The 21,231-nt window shown below is 42.3% G+C and overlaps 1 protein-coding gene across 1 annotated transcript in view; it reads left to right on the top strand.

The window, feature by feature from the left end:
- The window catches only part of SCCPDH (saccharopine dehydrogenase (putative)), a 37,371-nt gene that overhangs the window by 8,098 nt on the left and 8,042 nt on the right, over positions 1-21,231 (top strand). Inside the window, exons 5-9 of the mRNA XM_075597070.1 lie at positions 5,967-6,016; positions 16,243-16,373; positions 17,765-17,882; positions 18,953-19,072; positions 19,178-19,234. Of these exons, the coding sequence (XP_075453185.1) occupies positions 5,967-6,016; positions 16,243-16,373; positions 17,765-17,882; positions 18,953-19,072; positions 19,178-19,234 (476 nt within the window). The remainder of the gene's footprint in view (positions 1-5,966; positions 6,017-16,242; positions 16,374-17,764; positions 17,883-18,952; positions 19,073-19,177; positions 19,235-21,231) is intronic.

The raw sequence follows: 21,231 nt of genomic DNA, 5'->3' as shown, positions 1-21,231 counted from the left end.
TGCTTAATGGGGTACATTATACGAGCATTCAACAAACTGGGGAGGAGGGGCATACAAGAGGTCAGACACTTTAAATATGCCTGCTGGGACAGGAGCAGATTAAGGTCCAGAGTATGACAAGGTGGATCCAAAGACTGTGGCCCCCTCCAGAGAAAGCAGAGGACCTGGAACTGCACCAGGGCACCAGATGGCCCTCGGAAGGGAAGGGGCGCGCAAGGAGCTGAGACGCAGAATTAACAAAGGATATACCCAGAAGGTTGAGGGGGCCAGCTTCCACTGAAGCATCCATGAAATCTGTGTTGTACTGATTGATACAAGATGTTCTCGTTCCTCCCTCCGGTTGGAGGGGTCCTAAGGTTGCATTGAGTTAAGGGGAATATTTGTTGTTTAGGGATTAGACTGTGGGGCTGTTAATAATGGTTACATACAAGTTGAAAGTTTTCGGATGTCGCAGGCTATCAGAGGTAATAGGTGTAAAAACAGTACTCTTCTGCATAAGGAAGCAAGCATGCACCTGTCTTTTCTCTCTCCCTAGCGCCCCTACACGCTCTCTTAGTGCCCTTGATTTACTCGGCTATAGAGGATAGGAGTAAATATGCAGGTGACATACCACATATGCATAAATTGGTGTGCAGGGAAAAGGAGGGTACATGGGGTAGAGAGCGAATAGATATACTTGGGCAAGTATAACAGTGTGTCATCCATTTGATTATGACAGGATAAACGGGATGGGGAGGATGTGGGGGTAAAGACAGCATGGATTATAACCAGTACTGAGAGGAGTAAGGAGAGACCTATTAGAAAAATCTTTGAAGTACAATGGGATATGCTTGCATACAGTCTGGTGTGTTACTAAACGTTAAATTGATGTGTTTGTGAGTTATACTCCCATCCCACGGCGTGGCTTATTTTATATCACCCACGGTCCTCGCTATGCGGCCATCAAGGATTTACCTGGAGATATCCAGGCCAATCGTTAAAGACCTCGGGGATGCTGGGGGCCGAGTATGTACGGCCAAGAGGACACACGGCAGTGGAATCCGGATTCCCAGAAAATCCCCAGAGGCAAGAGATTCGAAGTGGTCTAAGGCCTCAAGAGAATCTCCCAAGTTGTTTTTTTCCTACCCCTTTTCCCTTCCCTTAACCTCTTTTCGCAAGGATGGTCGAGGAGTCCGTCCACAGCCAGGAGATCCAAACGCAAAACACCTGGAGGATATAGGTCGCTGGTCAAAATTTAACATAAATTGGATTGGTAAAATAAATAGCGTGAACATGAATTTACTACTGCAACTCCTATATCTATTTCAAGTGCTGCCGGTGCCACTCAGATTGAACGAGATCCTCAGCCTTCAATCTTCAATCTCCAAATTTATATGGGGAGGCAGAAAAGCGAGACTGAATAAACAAACCCTCCAGAGACAAACTGCGGAAGGGGGGCTAGCGGTACCTTGCTTGTTATCATACTACAAAGCGGCACAATTATGCCAAATCTCTCAATGGCACACAAACCTGGATTTGAGACGTTGGGTAGCATTAGAGAGCGCTGCCTGCTCACCATTGGAGCTAGGCAACTTAATTTGGAGCCCAAAAATAGCTAGGAAAGCTATACCATCACCGCTATACTCAATGACCAATTCATTATCGATCTGGGAGGCAACTAAATTTAAATGTAATCTAACTACCAAAAACACCTTGATGACCCCTCTCTGGGATAATCCATCTTTTGCTCCTGGTTTAGTTAGGGCAAACTGTGCAATTTGGAAACGAAAGGGTATAGTACGACTTGGAGATCTGGAAGGTATTAACAAGATTGTCATTTGCACAAATTAACTCAGATAAAAATATCCCACAATCGGAGCTGTATAGATACCTTCAGATCAGAGCTTTCTATAATAAATTTAACCCAAACCCCCTATTGACATTATTTGAAAGGCTCTGTCTTAGTGAGACGTCAACAAAAGGACTCATGTCGCAAATGTATAGAGAGGTAGTCGGTTCTGCTGTCAAGGTAACAAGCAAATTAAACTATATGTTGAATTGGGAAAAACATCTAGGTGAGAGCCCAGATATGGACGAATGGTGACGGCAGCCTCTAAAAGTTCGATATGCGTAACATTAAAGGAGAACGCATATAAGACCCTGATGAGATGGTATCATTCCCCACTAAAATTATCGAAATTTATTCTAGGACGATCCCCGTTGTGCCCGCGACAATGTGGAGAGTCAGCAGATTTGTTACACATGCTGTGGTCTTGCCCTCACTTAGTTCCAATATGGATCAAAATTAAGGATTGGCTACAGAGGATATTGGGCCTCGAAATTCCAATGGATCCCTGGCTCTTTCTATTGAACAGAGCAATACCAGGACAAGCAAAAGTTGAACTCAAACTAATTTCCCATTTCGCAACGGCAGTGAGGAGCACGATCGCAGCATCCTGGAACCAGAATGCACTTCCTACAATCCCCAAAATTCGGAATAAAATTTGGTACGTATGTCAGATGGAAAAACTGACGAGCCTTAATGATTTGGGCGAAAATGTTCTAAAAGTATGGACACACTGGTTAGCCCAGACAGACATCCAGGGGTAGAGAACCGCAATAATGTTTTAATAATTGCAGATGCGTTCTCCTATGATGATATCTTTGGTCGAATGGCTGTCAGTCACTATCAGATAGATTAGTTGGAGAGGCAAATAATCGTATACACAACCCCGATAAAGGAAGCTAAAACCCAGGCAACATAGGTTCGAATGGATCCTCAGCCGTCCCCCCCCCCCCCTCCCTTCCCCTGTCTATCCTTTCCCACTGACCCAGTTAGGTTATAAACAATGTTCATACACTGTACTCAGTTATCATATGTATGGAATGTAAAAAACATACGATCCTGTAATGGATATCTGTTGTACTTTCTCTGAGCTTTAAAAACCAATAAAATACAAGTTATAAACAAAAAAAAAAAGGTGGGATTGGGAGGGGTTTGATTTTTCTCTGGCTGCTCCCTTTTGTCATGTCACTGTGAACAGCAAGTGCTTGTACAGCTAGACTCCCTCCCCCCCCCCCCCCCCCCCCCCCAACTATTGATTCTGGTAAGGAAGGGGGAGATGAGTAGCTGAGTAAAGAAAACACTTAATTGACAAAAACACTTCCCCATTCAAATTGTTTTCCGGCTGATTATGTGAGATTTCACCTTCGCGTTGATGTGAAAAGTTTTGGTGACATGGTGTCTCCCTGCTGTGCTCCCTTCATGTAATACAATGGTGGCATTCTCGTAAATGTTCCTTTTAATATCAAAGTACGATTCTTCAACACTGTTCTTGATGCTTTTAAAGGCACTTAACTTCCAATTAAGCGATTACTATACCAAGATAAATTTCCTTTGCCAACTCCAATCTGGCTTTTGCCCAAAACACTCCACATTAACAACCATTCTAAAAGTTTGCTATATGGAATGTGGACAATTTACTGGTGCAATATTCCTAGATTTCGCTAAGGCTTTTGATACTGTTCATGCCTAGCTTGCTAAAAAAAACCACTGCAGCGCTCTGGAATAGGGGAACATGCTTTTAAACAGGTTTCACTCCTATTTGCTTGCTTGGGTACATCCAACATGTGTATCCGGGCTCTAACCTCCAACCCATTGGATATCGCGTGTGGTGTCCCGCAAGGCTCTGTTCTAGGGCCCGTACTCTTTTCAGTCTTCATGAATGATCTTCCTACAGCTTGTAAGGGAGCTTCAATGCACATGTATGTGGATGACACAATCTTATATGCACACAGCCATAGCCTCTCTGACCTTGGACACGTACTTCAATCTGATTTTTTTTTTTTTTTTTTTTTTTGAGACAAACTGGATTTTCCAAAAAAAAACACTGTTTTTAAACACTGACAAGGCCAGAGATATTTGGGACCAAGGCTACATTTCTAAAGCTACCAATGATGGAGCTGCAGATGAGAAGCAATTCTAATAGCATCCTAGCCCCGGTCACTAGATTTAAATATCTAGGCATATGGTCTGACTCTCTTAACATTTGACATCCAAAACCCGTTGCTAAACAAGGTGTACTTTATAGGAACAAATCCTCCATATCCCAGCTGGTCAGAAAGTGCATTGAGATGCTAATGCCAATTATAGACTATGGAAACATAGTATATGGTACTGCACCCCAAACTTGCCTTGGCAAACTAGACACCCTCTACTGCTCAGTATGTCACTTTTATACTCCAATGTAACTCCTATGTAACTAAAGCACTGTGAAAATGTTCGATGAATTACGGTAGATTGGCCATCACTTGAATCTAGGCACAAAATTCTTTTTTCCTGTCGTGCCTTCAAATGCTTTCTGGCCAAGCTTCCTGCTTGCCTGAACAGCCTCCTCAACCCAACCCCACGCAGCACTTATCACCTGAGATATTACTCCAAAATATTGTTCACGGTCCCAAGGTTCAACAAAGCATCGGGTCGCTCCTCTTTCTGGGCACCTCACAACAGGAATAATCTAACTGAGACTCTCAAAGCTGCCACCAGTCTAAATTCTTTCAAAACTAAAGCTCTCACATTTTAATCTGGTCTGTAACTGTTGCATATGCCTATAACATTATCTTGAACTTTTCATGCAATGTCTTTTTTATATAATGTATAACCCTGCTCATATAATGTAACCATGTATTTGTCATCATAACTCTGCCCTGGACATACTTGAAAACAAGCGGTAACTCCTAATGTATTTCTTCCTGGTAAAACATTTTTATAAGTAAATGTAGATCGTATTAATTACTTTGGGAAATCTCATGTCGTACAACTTGGATGTGATCCATTGTGTTCAATTCACTGCAAAATCCTGATTGTTCTCTACGCTGGACAAAGTCCAGGGTCTGTTGCAGCCGATGAGTATCTTTTGTAAAAAAATCTTGTAATTCATTGGAAGTAGATTCTGGTCTGTAGTTCTTGAGGTCGTCTTTGTCTCTTTGTGGCTGAGGATAACCATGACATTGCTCCATGGTTCTGGAATGCTCCTGTTCTGCAAGCAGCATGTAAAGGGTTGTGAAAGTATTTTCTTTACTTCTTCCCCAAGTGATTTCAGTTGTAATTCAATCTTCCTCAGGAGCCTTCCTTTTCTTAATGGATTGTATTGCCTTTTACACTTCTGGAAAGATTGTATTGTATGTCTTTATTTATATAGCGCCATTAATGTACATAGCGCTTCACAGTAGTAATACACGTGGTAATCAAATAAATAACAGATAATATAAATAACAGATCATGGGAATAAGTGCTTTAGACATAAAAGTAACATTAAGGAAGAGGAGTCCATGCCCCGAGGATCTTAGTCTAATTGGTAGGTAGGGAGAACGTACAGAGACAGTAGGAGGGAGTTCTGGTAAGTGCTTCTGCAGGGGGCCAAGCTTTATGTATCGTGTTCAGAATATCCACAGTGCTATTCATATGCTTCTTTAAGCAAGTGTGTCTTAAGTTGGGTCTTAAAGGTGGTTAGAGAGGGTGCTAGTCGGGTACTGAGGGGAAGGGCATTCCAGAAGTGTGGGGCAGTCAGTGAAAAAGGTTTAAGGCGGGAGAGGGCTTTAGATACAAAGGGGTTAGAAGAAGACATCCTTGAGAAGAACGCCAGAGTCTGTATGGTGCATAACGAGAAATTAGGGCTGAGATGTAAGGAGGGGCAGAACAGTGTAAAGCTTTAAAAGTGTGGAGAAGAATGGAGTGTGAGATGCGGGATTTGATCGGAAGCCAGGAGAGGGATTTCATGAGGGGAGATGCTGAGACAGATCTAGGAAAGAGTAGGAAAGATGCATAGTACATCATTGTATGGTTCTTCCATACTGGATTATATAATGTTATCTGTCTTCTGTAAGATTTCATTTAGAAGTCCTCAAGTCTCTGTAGGAAAAAGGCATGGTCTCTTATTGTACATGCATTACATGTGTTTAATAAAAAACCTGTTTCTCATTGATAGGTACCTTGACTGCAGTTGAAAGTTTTGTCTCTTTCAAATCAGGACCAGAGGTTAGTTCCATTATTGTGTGGGGTTTTTTTTTTTTTTGGGTGGGGGGTGTTTTACTTGGTCTAATTCGAGCTCGATACACTCACTCTTTCTGTGTTTTGTCTAAGTCATTATTAAGGCTAATGGATGTTTGTATTAGCCTTATTGTTTGTCTAATTTTAATTTTTCAATTTTATCCTAAGTAATTGGACCGCTACTGTGACTGATAAAAGTACTGATCTTGTCTCAGGTTTTCTTATCAAATTGCTGTTACTGTATTTTTTTGTTTTGTTTTTGTGTATAAAAGTAGTGGTACTGTGGCAGGTTTGTATATACAAGTATTGGTAGTGTGTGAGGTTTGGATATACAAGTACTTGTATTGTGGCAGGTTTGCTTATCAAAGTAGTGGTATTCTAACACATAAACCAGGCCTGCTCAACTCGTAAAGTGAGAAGGGCCGAACTGCTCCAAGGAAAAAAAAATTGGGCCGCATGGGTAAAATCATCCTCCTCATCCCTCCAGCACCTCATTCTCATCCCTCCAGCACCTCATCCTCATCCCTCCAGCACCTCATCCTCATCCCTCCAGCACCTCATCCTCCTCAGCCTCCTCATCCCTCCAGCACCTCATCCTCCTCAGCCTCCTCATCCCTCCAGCACCTCAGCCTCCTCATCCCTCCAGCACCTCAGCCTCCTCAGCCTCCTCATCCCTCCAGCACCTCAGCCTCCTCATCCCTCCAGCACCTCATCCCTCCTGCACCTCATTCTCCTCAGCCTCCTCATCCCTCCAGCACCTCAGCCTCCTCAGCCTCCTCATCCCTCCTCATCCTCATCCCTCCAGCACCTCATCCTCCTCAGCCTCCTCATCCCTCCTCATCCTCATCCCTCCAGCACCTCATCCTCCTCAGCCTCCTCATCCCTCCTCATCCTCATCCCTCCAGCACCTCATCCTCCTCATCCCTCCTCATCCCTCCTCATCCCTCCTCATCCTCATCCCTCCAGCATCTCATCCTCCTCATCCCTCCAGCACCTCATCCTCCTCATCCCTCCTCATCCTCATCCCTCCAGCACCTCATCCTCCTCATCCCTCCTCATCCTCATCCCTCCAGCACCTCATCCTCCTCATCCCTCCAGCACCTCATCCTCCTCATCCTCCTCATCCTCCTCATCCCTCCTCATCCTCCTCATCCCTCCTCATCCTCCTCCCTCCAGCACCTCATCCTCCTCATCCCTCCAGCACCCCATCCTCCTCATCCCTCCTCATCCTCATCCCTCCAGCACCTCATCCTCCTCATCCCTCCCCAAGAACCACTCACTATCAACCTTTGCGATACTCCCCATCTATCTCTCATACCCCATCTCTCCCCCTCACCCACACAATACTCCCCCTCCACACCACACACATCCCACCCCCCCTGCACCTCAAATCACCCCCATGCATCTCAAATCACCCACCCTTGTACCTCAAATCACCCCCCATGCACCTCAAATCACCCGCCCTTGTACCTCAAATCACCCACCCTTGTACCTCAAATCACCCCCCCCTTGTACCTCAAATCACCCGCCCTTGTACCTCAAATCACCCCCCATGCACCTCAAATCACCCGCCCTTGTACCACAAATCACCTGCCCTGGCACCTCCAATGACCCCCCCTGCACCTCCCATCACCCTCTCCCCCCCTGCACCTCCCATCACCCACTCCCCCCTGCACCTCACATCACCCATCACCCTCCCCCCTGCACCTCACATCACCCACAGGGCCGCCAACAGAAATCATGGGGCCCGGGACAAATGAAAGGAGCAGGGCCCCACCCAAACCCATAGTGCACCTACCACGAAAAAATATCTTTTAGCGCGCAACTTTTACTTAACTGTTTTCTTATTGTGATACAGAAAAAAACATTACAATGCAACTTGTTTATTTTTTATATTTTCAACAAAAGACATGTAACTGCCTGCCTGGGTGGGTGAGTGGGTGACCGTGACTGGGTGGGTGAATGACAGTTGGGTGAATGATGGTGGGTGGGTGAATGGCGGTGGGTGGGTGAATGACAGTGACTCATCCCTTTCACACCCTGCATCTCCCCCTCATCTCTTCCACTCCCTGCATCTCCCCCTCATCTCTTCCACTCCCTGCATCTCCCCCTCATCTCTTCCACTCCCTGCATCTCCCCCTCATCTCTTCCACTCCCTGCATCTCCCCCTCATCTCTTCCACTCCCTGCATCTCCCCCTCATCTCTTCCACTCCCCGCATATCCCCCCTCTCTCTCCCTTCTCCCCCTTCTGCCTCCTCTCACCCTTCTCCCCCCACCCTTCTCCCCTCCTCTCTCCCCCTTCTCCCCCCACCACACCACTCCGTTTGCCCCACCCCATAGCAGCCCGTTTGCCCCCCCACCAGCAGCCCGATTTACACCCCCACCCCCCCCAGCCCGTTTTTCACTCCCACCCCACCAGCCCGTTTTTCACTCCCAACCCCCCCACCCCCAGACCGTTTTTCACTCCCAACCCCCCCCCCCCCCCCCCCCACAGCCCCCCACAGCCCGTTTTTGCACATACACACCTTAGCTCAGCACATCCTCACCGGTACTAAGCCCCGCCCCCAGCATGCTCTGACCTCCAATCCCCTGCTTCTACTCTAAAGCCGGCATCCTGTTATTGAAAAAGAAAAAAATATGGCTGCCGCATGCTCCTCGTGCTGCTGTTCTTGCGCACCGCCGCGGACTCGCGCGGGGGGGGGGGGGGGGGCTGAGAGAGCGGAATCCCCGCCATTTTTTTAAAACTTTTTTTTTAAATTAATTAACAGGCGCCGGCCGGAGTCATCGCGGGCCGCACAGAGAGGCGGGCCGCGGGCCGTATGTTGTGCAGGCCTGACATAAACGAAAGGCTGACAAAGTCAGTCCATCATTTACAGAAAGTACATTAGCGGTGCACATCACAATAATTTTTAGTTATTTTTTAGTGAATACATTCTAGTGAAACAAACCGGGATTAAGTGAAAAATACATAAAAAAAAACTCATTAAAATCTAACACGTGGTGCCTAGATCAATAATAGTTGCTGCCTTAAGTTAGCCACCATTGAAAATGACATTGATAAACAGAGGTTTAAGCATTGTTTGTCCATTACATAAACAGTGTAATCATTGCCAGATACTTAGCTACAATTAGCAGAGGGCATGATCACTAAATGCAATGAACCCTTGGTTGTAACAATGCTTCTCAGCAGTTTTGTCTTGCCTCATGTACTTCTAGAGTTCATACCAGTAATATAAAAACATACAATACACATAAGGTTAGTCTGACTTCTAATTATTGGTGAGTTCCCATGAAATAATCTTGCTGTGCTATTAATTGGTGCCTAATAACCATAGGATGATGTTTATATGGTTATTATAATACTGAGATCAGTCAGTTGCACCCAAGATCACACTGATGTCAGATTATTGTTATACCCTAGGTAACAGAATGTGACAAAACAACATAGTTGATTAACAACTCTTACAATGTCAATTGATATGCTGTGCAGAAATATACATGTGCACACACACTGCTCACAGTGCATGCCACATCACAGTATTGCAGGTTAAATCACAATTAGGGAATCCCTTATCTAGCTAAACTCAAATATGAGAAAAGCTGCTTACTGAGGGCAGTGCAGTTCCAATATCACTGCCAAGATTTACTTTGGACTCACTCGTGACAGTAATAGTAAATCATTGATAACTTGCACTGTCTCCCCACAATATCTGCTACATCACAAATTGCAAGCAAATAGCAGTATGTTGGGATCCCTTTTACTATCTATGCTCAAATATGAAAAAAGCGGCTTGTCAAAGGCAGCGCAGTTTCAACATCACTGCCAAGATTTACTTTGGACTCACTGACTATGGTGACAGCGGTGATAACATATCAATGGCTTGCAAATACCCATAAATTGTATTTATAACTGATTTGAAGTACTTAGCTGTATTGTGACATTCAAAAATCGCATAATGAGCTCCAAGTGCAATGGCGACGGCAGTCAACAGATCCGCGGCACCACTTGATGACGTCACGACGCCCTACGCGTTTCTCTCCAGGCGGAGCTTCATCAGGGGCAGATGAATACAGGGAGCACCACCCTACTGCGTATATATAGTATCTCTTAATTCTAAGTGATTAAAGCAGCTCCAGGCTCTCGACTTCCATGTGATCATACTATGGTGTGTAAGATCACCTAGATAGCCTGTGCAATTGTGCATCACCAATCTTGCGTCAATGTTATACTAACTTATGATATGCTAATTAAGACAGGGGATAGCAAGTATACAATAAACTGCTGATTTAACCCTATAAAAGGGATGGAAGATAGCAAACGTGCATACCCTGTCGTTTAAAACACTATGAACTTATAAACACTAATATTCTATTCTACTTATTTAATGAACAGTTATAAAGAAATTATTTAAAATAAAAAAATATATAATTACACTGCACTATGTATACAAGTGTATAATACACATACTGGTCATGTTTTGTCCAGTTGTTGTGGGTTACTGTATGACGGAGACCCAAAAGGTTGTCTTTCAAACCTTGTATGTCACTATTAAATGTTAATCAGGTGATAATACAGTCTATCTATGATAACAATACGGATGTTTTATATTGGTCATAAGGCTATGTCACCAAATACTCAATCATATATAGAAATGAATGTCTGCTTTACATTTTGATTGTTATAGGATCTTAAATAAAATAACAGGCAATGGTTATATAAAGGGAGTGAATGTAAAACCCCTCATTTAAGCCTCTTGGATATAGGGTTTTTAAGTGATATATCCACTCGGCTTCACGTCTTAGGAGCTTTTGATCAATGTCACCAACCCGCATGTTGTTCTTCAGATGATCTATACCAATGAATCTAAGACATCTTGGATCACCATCATGTACCAAGTTTACATGATGTGCTACTGGTGTGTCTGCTTTATTAATGACAGAATTTACATGCTCCAGTATGCGTCGTCTTAATTCCCTGATTGTTTTGCCAATATATCTTATGCCACATGTGCGACTAATGAGATAAATAACATTGAAGGTTTTGCAGTTAATAAAATGTCTTCTCTCCAATTGTTTAGTCTTATCTGCATTGTCAAAGGTTTTTGTTGACTGTATATATTGGCACGCCTTACAACATTTGCATGGAAAACAACCAGTGGAGATGATAGCCATGTTTTGGGTGATCTTTTTTGATTGTGGCTGTGTACAAGGTCACCCTTCAAGTTTTTAGACCTTCTGCTTGTGATGCTAGGTGTTTCTTTTAGAACAAGTGCTAGATCGCTGTCCGATCTCAAGATATGCCAATATTTCGCAAATATTTTTTTGATATCTTGCCATCTGTGACTATATGTTCCAATGCATCTGATCTGATTGTCCCCTGCTCTGATGTTGGGTGCTAGCAGGGTATCCCTTTCGCTGTTTAAAGCTCTGTTGTATGCCCTCTTTAGATTATTTTTTTTTAGAGAATATCCTCTATCAAGGAATCTATCCTTTTTAGATCTGAGGGTTGTTTTTTTGAAGTCTTTTAATGTGGAACAGTTTTCGTCCCAGACTTGTGCCCCAACATATGTTAACTTGTACCTGGGCTGGTGGGAGGCCATCATAGTGTTTAATGATGAGAATATTCATTATACTGAGCACATAGATATGTGGCTCATATTTATTGATGACATTCTCTTGATCTGGAGTGGCCCGGAAGAGCTATTATTGGAATTTGTTGCAAAATTAAACATCAATACTCTCAATCTAAGTTTGACCTCAGAATACAGTAGATCCATGGTAACTTTTCTAGATCTCATAACTAAAGATTCATCAAATGAGATCCAAACATCTGTATTTAGAAAGCCTACTTCAACAAATAACTTGTTAGCACAAAATCAGCACCCGGATTCGTTGATAAAGGGGATACCAACAGGTCAATATCTTCGTCTGAGACGGAAACTGTTCCACATTAAAAGACTTCAAAAAACAATTCTCAGATCTAAAGGATAAATTCCTTGATCGAGGATATTCTCTAAAAAAATCTAAAGAGGGCATACAACAGCTTTAACCAGCGAAAGGGATACCCTGCTAGCACTCAACATCTGAGCAGGAGACAATCAGATCAGATGCATTGGAACATATAGTCACAGATGGCAAGATACCAAAAAAATATTTGCAAAATATTGGCATATCTTGAGATCGGACAGCGATCTAGCACTTGTTCTAAAAGAAACACATAGCATCACAAGCAGAAGGTCTAAAAACTTGAAGGGTGACCTTGTACACAGCCACCATCAAAAAAGTTCACCCAAGACATGGCTATCATCTCCACCTAAAGGTTGTTTTCCATGCAAATGTTGTAAGGCGTGCCAATATATACAGTCAACAAAAACCTTTGACAATGCAGATAAGACTAAACAATTGGAGATAAGACATTTTATTAACTGCAAAACCTTCAATGCTATTTATCTCATTAGTTGCACATGTGGCATAAGATATATTGGCAAAACAATCAGGGAATTAAGACGCATACTGGAGCATGTAAATTCTGTCATTAATAAAGCAGACACACCAGTAGCACGCCATGTAAACTTGGTACATGATGGTGATCCAAGATGTCTTAGATTCGTTGTTATAGATCATCTGAAGAACAACATGCGGGTTGGTGACATTGATCAAAAGCTCCTAAGACGTGAAGCAGAGTGGATATATCGCTTAAAAACCCTATATCCAAGAGGCTTACAATGAGGGGTTTACATTCACCCCCTTTATATAACCATTGCCTGTTATTTTATTTAAGATCCTATAACAATCAAAATGTAAAGCAGACATTCATTTCTATATATGATTGAGTATTTGGTGACATAGCCTTATGACCAATATAAAACATCCGTATTGTGATCATAGATGGACTGTGTTATCACCTGATTAACATTTAATAGTGACATACAAGGTTTGAAAGACAACCTTTTGGGTCTCCGTCATACAGTAACCCACAACAACTGGACAAAACATGACCAGTATGTGTATTATACACTTATTTACATAGTGCAGTGTAATTATATATCTTTTTATTTTAAGTAATTTCTTTAACTGTTCATTAAATAAGTAGAATAGAATATTAGTGTTTACAAGTTCATAGTGTTTTAAACGACAGGGTATGCACGTTTGCTATCTTCCATCCCTTTTATAGGGTTAAATCAGCAGTTTATTGTATACTTGCTATCCCCTGTCTTAATTAGCATATCATTAGTTAGTATAACATTGACGCAAGATTGGTGATGCACAATTGCACAGGCTATCTAGGTGATCTTACACACCATAGTATGATCACATGGAAGTTGAGAGCCTGGAGCTGCGTTAATCACTTAGAATTAAGAGATACTATATATACGCAGTAGGGTGGTGCTCCCTGTATTCATCTGCCCCTGACGAAGCTCCGCCTGGAGAGAAACGCGTAGGGCGTCGTGACGTCATCACGTGGTGCCGCGGATCTGTTGACTGCCGTCGCCATTGCACTTGGAGCTCCTTATGCGATTTTTGAATGTCACAATACAGCTAAGAACTTCAAATCAGTTATAAATACAATTTATGGGTATTTGCAAGCCATTAATATGTTATCACCGCTGTCACCATAGTCGGTGAGTCCAAAGTAAATCTTGGCAGTGATGTTGAAACTGCGCTGCCTTTGACAAGCCGCTTTTTTCATATTTGAGCATAGATAGTAAAAGGGATCCCAACATACTGCTATTTGCTTGCAATTTGTGATGTAGCAGATATTGTGGGGAGACAGTGCAAGTTATCAATGATTTACTATTACTGTCACGAGTGAGTCCAAAGTAAATCTTGGCAGTGATATTGGAACTGCACTGCCCTCAGTAAGCAGCTTTTCTCATATTTGAGTTTAGCTACATGAGGGATTCCCTAATTGTGATTTAACCTGCAAGACTGTGATGTGGCATGCACTATGAGCAGTGTGTGTGCACATGTATATTTCTGCACAGCATATCAATTGACATTGTAAGAGTTGTTAATCAACTATGTTGTTTTGTCACATTCTGTTACCTAGGGCAGCGGTGCGCAAACTGTGGGGCGCGACCCCCAGGGGGGGCGCGACACTGCCGACGGGGGGCGCGGGGTTTACAGAGGCCCCGCGCGCTTCCCGAAGGCACTTAAATTAAGTGCCGGGGGAGCTGCAGGGCCTCTGTAAACCTTACTTACCGTGGCTTCGGCGGCTTCCTCCCTGCGTCGCCATGGCAACGCGGCGTCAAAATGACGCTGCGAGGTCATGTGACGTCACGTTGCTATGGCAACGTGACGTCATTACGCCGGAGCGCGGGTAAGTTGGGGTTGGGGGGGCGCGGGAATGAGGGGACAGCCGGCAGGGGGGCGCAGGGAAAAAAGTTTGCGCCCCCCTGACCTAGGGTATAACAATAATCTGACATCAGTGTGATCTTGGGTGCAACTGACTGATCTCAGTATTATAATAACCATATAAACATCATCCTATGGTTATTAGGCACCAATTAATAGTACAGCAAGATTATTTCATGGGAACTCACCAATAATTAGAAGTCAGACTAACCTTATGTGTATTGTATGCTTTTATATTACCGGTATGAACTCTAGAAGTACATGAGGCAAGACAAAACTGCTGAGAAGCATTGTTACAACCAAGGGTTCATTGCATTTAGTGATTATGCCCTCTGCTAATTGTAGCTAAGTATCTGGCAATGATTACACTGTTTATGTAATGGACAAACAATGCTTAAACCTCTGTTTATCAATGTCATTTTCAATGGTGGCTAACTTAAGGCAGCAACTATTATTGATCTAGGCACCACGTGTTAGATTTTAATGAGTTTTTTTTAATGTATTTTTCACTTAATCACGGTTTGTTTCACTAGAATGTATTCACTAAAAAATAACTAAAAATTATTGTGATGTGCACCGCTAATGTACTTTCTGTAAATGATGGACTGACTTTGTCAGCCTTTCGTTTGTGTTAGAATCTATTAACCCTAATACATAGGTGGCACCCATTTTTGTAAAAAAAAACAATTACATGTCAATATTTAATTAATTGAGCGAACGGTGTGCTTTGTCTTGTGTTTGTATCAAAGTAGTGGTACGGTGATAATTTTTGTTTTTAAAACTGCTGGTACCATCGGCTTAATAGTTATTTCATATAACAATCCTGTGTAAAGTTGGTGTCCATTTGTAAGGGGGTTTGATGCCAGGGTAATGGTAGACCCCAAAGTTAAGATAATATAGTATAGGACCTACCACAAAGTGCAGAGACGGATGTCAAATGTTGTAGTACTCACATTTTTTTTTTTTTTTTTTGTGAATTCAAACGTTGCATATGAGGGCCGAGCTCGTCCTGCTTATCACTGTTGATTGCGCCCTGAGGGACTCCTGTAGTGAAGTCAGGGGCGATGATGGCTGTTTGTACTATACTCAGAGGAGACAGAGCGTTATATATATATATATATATATATAAATATATATATATATATATTATATATATCAGCGCATGCGCTACTGTTCGTGTATGTGCATGCCTGAGTGATGTAAGATTCTGCGCATGCGCAAGTCGTTTTGGGAGTTAATGCATATCCGCGATCGTTTGTATTCCCTTATGTACATGTGGGAGTGGTGATGTTTTGTTCTGCGCATGCACAAGACGTTAGTTTTTCCTGCACATGCGATAAAGTTGAAAAGCGCATGTGCGAGTGTTGACGGGCACGTCTGTGCAGGCGGTCCTGTCCGCTTTGTCACGTCAGCTACACATTTTTGTCTCAGTGACCTTGGTTTTGTCCTATGAAAATTTACTAGGTGCCAGCAAAGAAATGTCACTTCAAAAATTGTCATGATAATGATATTTAGCGCTTCGTCTTGTTTTAATAAAAAAAAATGCATCATTAACTGTTTTGAATTGATTTAAAACATTCTCAATAAAATTCTGAAAATATTTAGGGAAGTGGATGAGGAAGAAATGGGTGAACATGGGGCGCTGTGCTCCCAGTTGATAAAATCTCAATACTAATATAGTGCGTTTGTTGTTGTTGTTGTTTAGCAGCATTGCACTGTTTTATTTCTGTTGCGCAAATGGTAAATCCTTGTCACCTTTTTAAAAAATAAAAAACAAAAAACCCTGAATTCCATGTCTTTTTATTGAAGGCGTGTGTGATAGTAGTAGCTCTGATCTCTGGCTTGCTTCCTGTAACAGGGCACCTGCATTCATGACGGGACATGGCAATCGGCAGTTCATGGAATTGCGGACCAGGACAATCTTAAGAAGCTTAGGAAGCAATTGGCATTGAAACCACTTCCAGTTGTCGGTGCACGATTGAAAAGAAGGTTTGTAAGATTGTATTGTTAAGGGAAGAAAACATCAAAAATGTAAAAGTATTTTAGACTAATGCTACATTCCGGTTATGTCTTATATAAAAAAATAAAATAAAAAAAAAAAAAAGTTCCATCAACGTTTTTATTTAACAAAAAAAAAAAGCATTTGTATAAGCACTTCAAAGTTTCTGTACTTCTTTTCCTTAATACTTATTTTGTCATCTTGCATCAAAATATAAAAAAAAACCACTGCTACATAAAAGGGGGGACGGGGAGATTGTTCATCTTGTCCCTGTAACTTATCCCCAAAAATCTCTATCCAACCTCTTCTGTTGCCTAATCTTCCTGGTAATAAATAAATGGAAAAAACAAATCTTCAATGTCTCCTATGGCCTAACCCCCACAGGTTTGTAGTCCCCTACTGGGGAAACAAAATGACTGCTAAATCTTAACCAATAGGAATTGAACAGCCATTTTAAAGCCCCTCCACTTTTTTTTTTTTTTTTTTTTTTAGTGCCCTGGGACATGGCTACTAGGTAATGGGTTCTGGCACCCTGCCCTGGGTGCCCATGATATAGTAGCTACATTTATCTTCTCCATCCCCCCACCGCTCTTTAAAAAAAAAAAAAGTATGTCTTGGGGAGGGGGGAAAACGCGTCTGACATGACAGATTCCTTCCGTCATCAGTGACTCTGGCCCCTCTGACACTCAAAGGGTTAAAGAACCTTTTTGCTGTATTTTTTTTAAATTCTTTTCCTCGGTGAGATGCAGGGTGTGTCTGGAGCGGAACCGCATTAATTTCAACTCCGGGGCCCTCCTGCTACCTAAGATACTTATCTGAAGGAGATGCCGGTACCCGACTTCTGTAGTCAGGTCCTGCGTCATTGCTTCCAAATGGGAAACTGAATCTTTAAATAGACATTTTCTGTGCCCAGCCGGTGCTACTACCGGCAGCACCTTCACATGTGAGTATCTTGGCAAGCAGGGGGTCCCCAGAGCTGAGATCAACACAAATAAACCAAAAGGTACAGTATAGCCACTTTGTTAGTGTAGTTTAGCTGTGGAGGAACCACATCCCTGGTTTTAATCCTGGAGGATTTTAGGGGGAATTGCTGCTAAATTCCATCATTTGCTGACTCTGCCAACCTTTTTTTATTTTGGTTTTATTGTCCGTGTAGTTTATAAAGCATTATGAGTAGCCGGTAAAGTAAAATTACTTTGATTGTAAGATCTTCGAGGCAGGGACACCCCTTCCTGTGGTTACTTTAATTTCTGAAGTGCTTAATCCCACTGTTATGTCACGTGTATTACTGCTGTACCTGGATGGTGCTATATAAATATACATTCAATCTTTTGCCTGACATCCAGGTGTAATGTTCTAAATGTCATTTATTTTGTTCCAGGGGATCAGTATTTTACAGTAATGAATTGAAGGAGTACGCCATCCCGTTTTTGGGAGCAGATGCCTCCGTTGTTAAAAGGACTCAGCGCTACCTGCACGAAACTCTGCATGAATCTCCTGTAAATTTAACTTCAATTTCCTTATTCCATAATTTAGTTTGTACTATGGTCTTCATAAAGGAATCTTAAAAGGTTTTGCATCCAACCTAAGGCCAGGTCCATAGTGCCTTCGCCCGTGCGGAGGCGTGCGCGGCCGTGATGTCACCCGCTTATAGCGGGAGCGTTTTTGGCCATGGTACGTGCGCCGTCTGAGGGCGTGCCAGTGACGTCACGAAGCTGGTTCGTCCTCATTGGGCAAACTTCTCACATGACCTGTCTGTCGCGCTGAGAAATCAGTTTAACAGTAATCACGCAACGCGCAGGCCCTCCTGCTGCCACGCGACGCCTCCGCACGGTCTGCAGTACCATGACCCCAGCTTTAGGTTCATCATCATTCATACATTATAAACCATTAGCTTCCAAGACTTGCAATTACAGTTTCCAAAAGGGTTGAAAAAATACTGCTGTTATCTTGACGTCTGAGCGGTAGAGGTTGCTTGGAAGGGATTCGAATGATTCATTTGAAGAGAACTTGGAAATTAGGAGCCTAACAGATATCAAAAGAATTTTATTTTTGCTTTAAAGTGTGTCCACCCAGGAGTTGAAATTGTTTATACTCCCTGCTTATGATTATTTATTTTAACAGACTTTATAAATGAATAAGCATTCAATTGATCAGTTCTTGCTACTGTCAGTTAAAGACATCACAATTAAACTTGAACATCCCCCCTTTCAGAGGTAGACCTGGGGCATCATTTGCCTGGTTTCACTGATTGCAAAGACCGTAAACTGCTACTTCACTTAGATACAGAACTTGGATCCTCTGGATATGTAATAACCATTAGATGATAAATATATTTGTTAAAAAAAATGCAAAAGCGTGTTTTAACTACAGTATATGTATAAAATTCCCTAAAGCCAAGTGGGTTGGCTTAATACAGGTACCCAGCAGCATTGGCAATGAGCCATTTTTATCTGGTACCTTTTTTATTGCTATAAAAATCCTCTCAACCGTTAAACTTGGTAATACTTGAGATAGAAACTGTAATTTATTATTATAGATTGAAATAATGGTGTCTTGTTTCTATTAGGTTCAGTACTCTGCATATGTAGCTGTGGGTGGTATTACATCTGTCATCAAACTGATGTTTGCTGGACTTTTGTTTTTACTTTTCACAAAGTTTAGCTGTGGGCGGAATCTACTGATAAAAGTAAGTGTTTTGGGTTTTTGGCTTGTTTTTCAAAATCATTTGACAAAAACATGTTCTAGAGCTTTTTGTTGTAGTGTAACAAGTTGCTTTCTTTTCTTTCCACAGTACCCCAGATTATTTTCGTTTGGCTATTTCACACAGGAGGGACCAACACAAAAACAGGTAGTTGTCCAGCTGCTCTTTTATATTTTATAAACGCAAGCAGATCTGAAAAGCTTGTGGGACAATATGCTTTAACCCTTTGAGTGCCAGAGGGGATGTTGCACCAGAGTGCCATGGTGCCTTCACTGATGAGGGACAGGAGACTTTTCTCTTTCGTTGGCATCATCAGGTTGGATGGTGTTTGGCTTAATGCCTCCTCCCTTGGGGGGGAAAAAACAAAACAAATCATGATCTAGCCAGTACGTCCTGGGGGATCCTTGTGTGCCAGACCTCATTAAATGGTAGCTATGTAATGTGCACCCAAATGGTTAAGATGCATGGATGAACGTTACTTTTTGTTTTTATTGTTAAAGGCTAATGTAATTTTGAACAAAATTAAGTCTACAGTTGGCACAACACTTCACATCCATATAGGTCTAAAAAAACATGAACAAGAAGCAAATGTTGCCATAAATGGTTTTGGGATGCCACTGTATGAACCTCAAATGGAATCACAGGGCAGCACATGGCCCATGATACGTGTGCAGTTGAGTGGCGCTTCTTTAGGTGAATTGTAGTTACAGATTACAACAAACGATTGCTACAAAAATTAAGGTGCCTTTGAAGATTATACAAAGTAAGCAGAAAAATATATGAATTACTTATTTTACACACCGATAATTAACATGTACCAAAAAGCTAGCTATGCATGGATATTTATTTGTAGTGTATTATTTTGGGCAATAGATGGCATATAGCGAAGGACTACTTCAGTGTCCTAATCCAGGCGGTGGGCAAACCTCTTGAGCTGCGCCCCCCTCTCCAAGGACTCGCGTCAAATGAAGTCGCGGGTCATGTCAAGTGACCCCGCCACGTCATTTGTTGCCATGGCGACGCATCGCCGAAGACCCGGCAGAGCGCAGGTTAGGGAGTTGCAGAGGCCTCATGCCTCCCCTGGCATATAATTGTGGGGAAGAGCGCCAGGCCCCTGTAACCCCCGCACCCCCCCTAGAAATTCTCGGGGGGGGGAGGGAGGGGGTGTGTCAGGGTCTTTCAAAATCTTGGGAAGTAAATGGAAAAAGAAACAAGCGCAAAAAAACTGAGTTTAAAAGGATACAGTAGAGTCCATAAATAATCATTTCTTTTTGATGTGTGCCGCACCGGGTAGCAAATAGGTTCTTTCTAGGCCACTTGAGTAGTTGAAGAGAGGGGGTTTCCAATGCGCACAATCTCATCAAAGTATAAATCAAAAAAAGAAGAAAAAACATATTATTGTATGATGCACTTTGAGCAAGAAGGGGTATTGCACTCACATTTTATGAAGTCTATCAGGCATTTCGGTTACTAAGTTTAACCACACTGATGTTTGCAGGTTCTCCGTGGACAGGACACTTCCGATAATACACGCGTCTCCAACAGAAGGACTTGCAGTGTTGTACAAGGTCACCGGTACCAGGATACGCTCGATGGAACAGATAAAAACCACAAATAGTGTAATACTGTAGGTATTATTTGAGCAAAATGTGCACTCACATTTTATGTGAAAATATAAAAGCTTATGGTTGTCAAAGTAACCAACTTATAATGATAATTCTGGAATAACAGGGTGATCCCAAAAAAAGGAAAAGGACGCAGGAAAAAATAAATGAAAAAATCTTTATAACATAAAAACAAAAAACAGTATAGCATACAGATATCCAGAGGGAGTTACACCAAAGACACTGAATCCCAACTCCCAATACACCCCAGCAATGGCCATATACCAGGGGATACAGCTAGGAGGAGGTAGCAGTGCCCCAAATGGACTCCCAAAGGTCTAATGCAATCTGTGTAAAAGATAAAGAATGTCCCAACGCGTTTCGTCTCAGCAGACTTCTTCCAGGGGGTTGTAGAAAGATTTTTTCATTTATTTTTTTCTGCGTCCTTTTTTTGTGAATGCACATTTTGCTCAATTACTCAAATAATACCAATCTGTACAGTATTACACTATTTGTGGTTTTTATCTGTTCCATCGAGCG

The sequence above is a fragment of the Ascaphus truei genome, chromosome 4 (genome assembly GCF_040206685.1).
Source record: "Ascaphus truei isolate aAscTru1 chromosome 4, aAscTru1.hap1, whole genome shotgun sequence".
Classification (NCBI taxonomy): Eukaryota; Metazoa; Chordata; class Amphibia; order Anura; family Ascaphidae; genus Ascaphus; species Ascaphus truei.
Note: the sequence above shows the minus strand (reverse complement) of the source record. Positions and strands in the feature narration are given on the sequence as shown.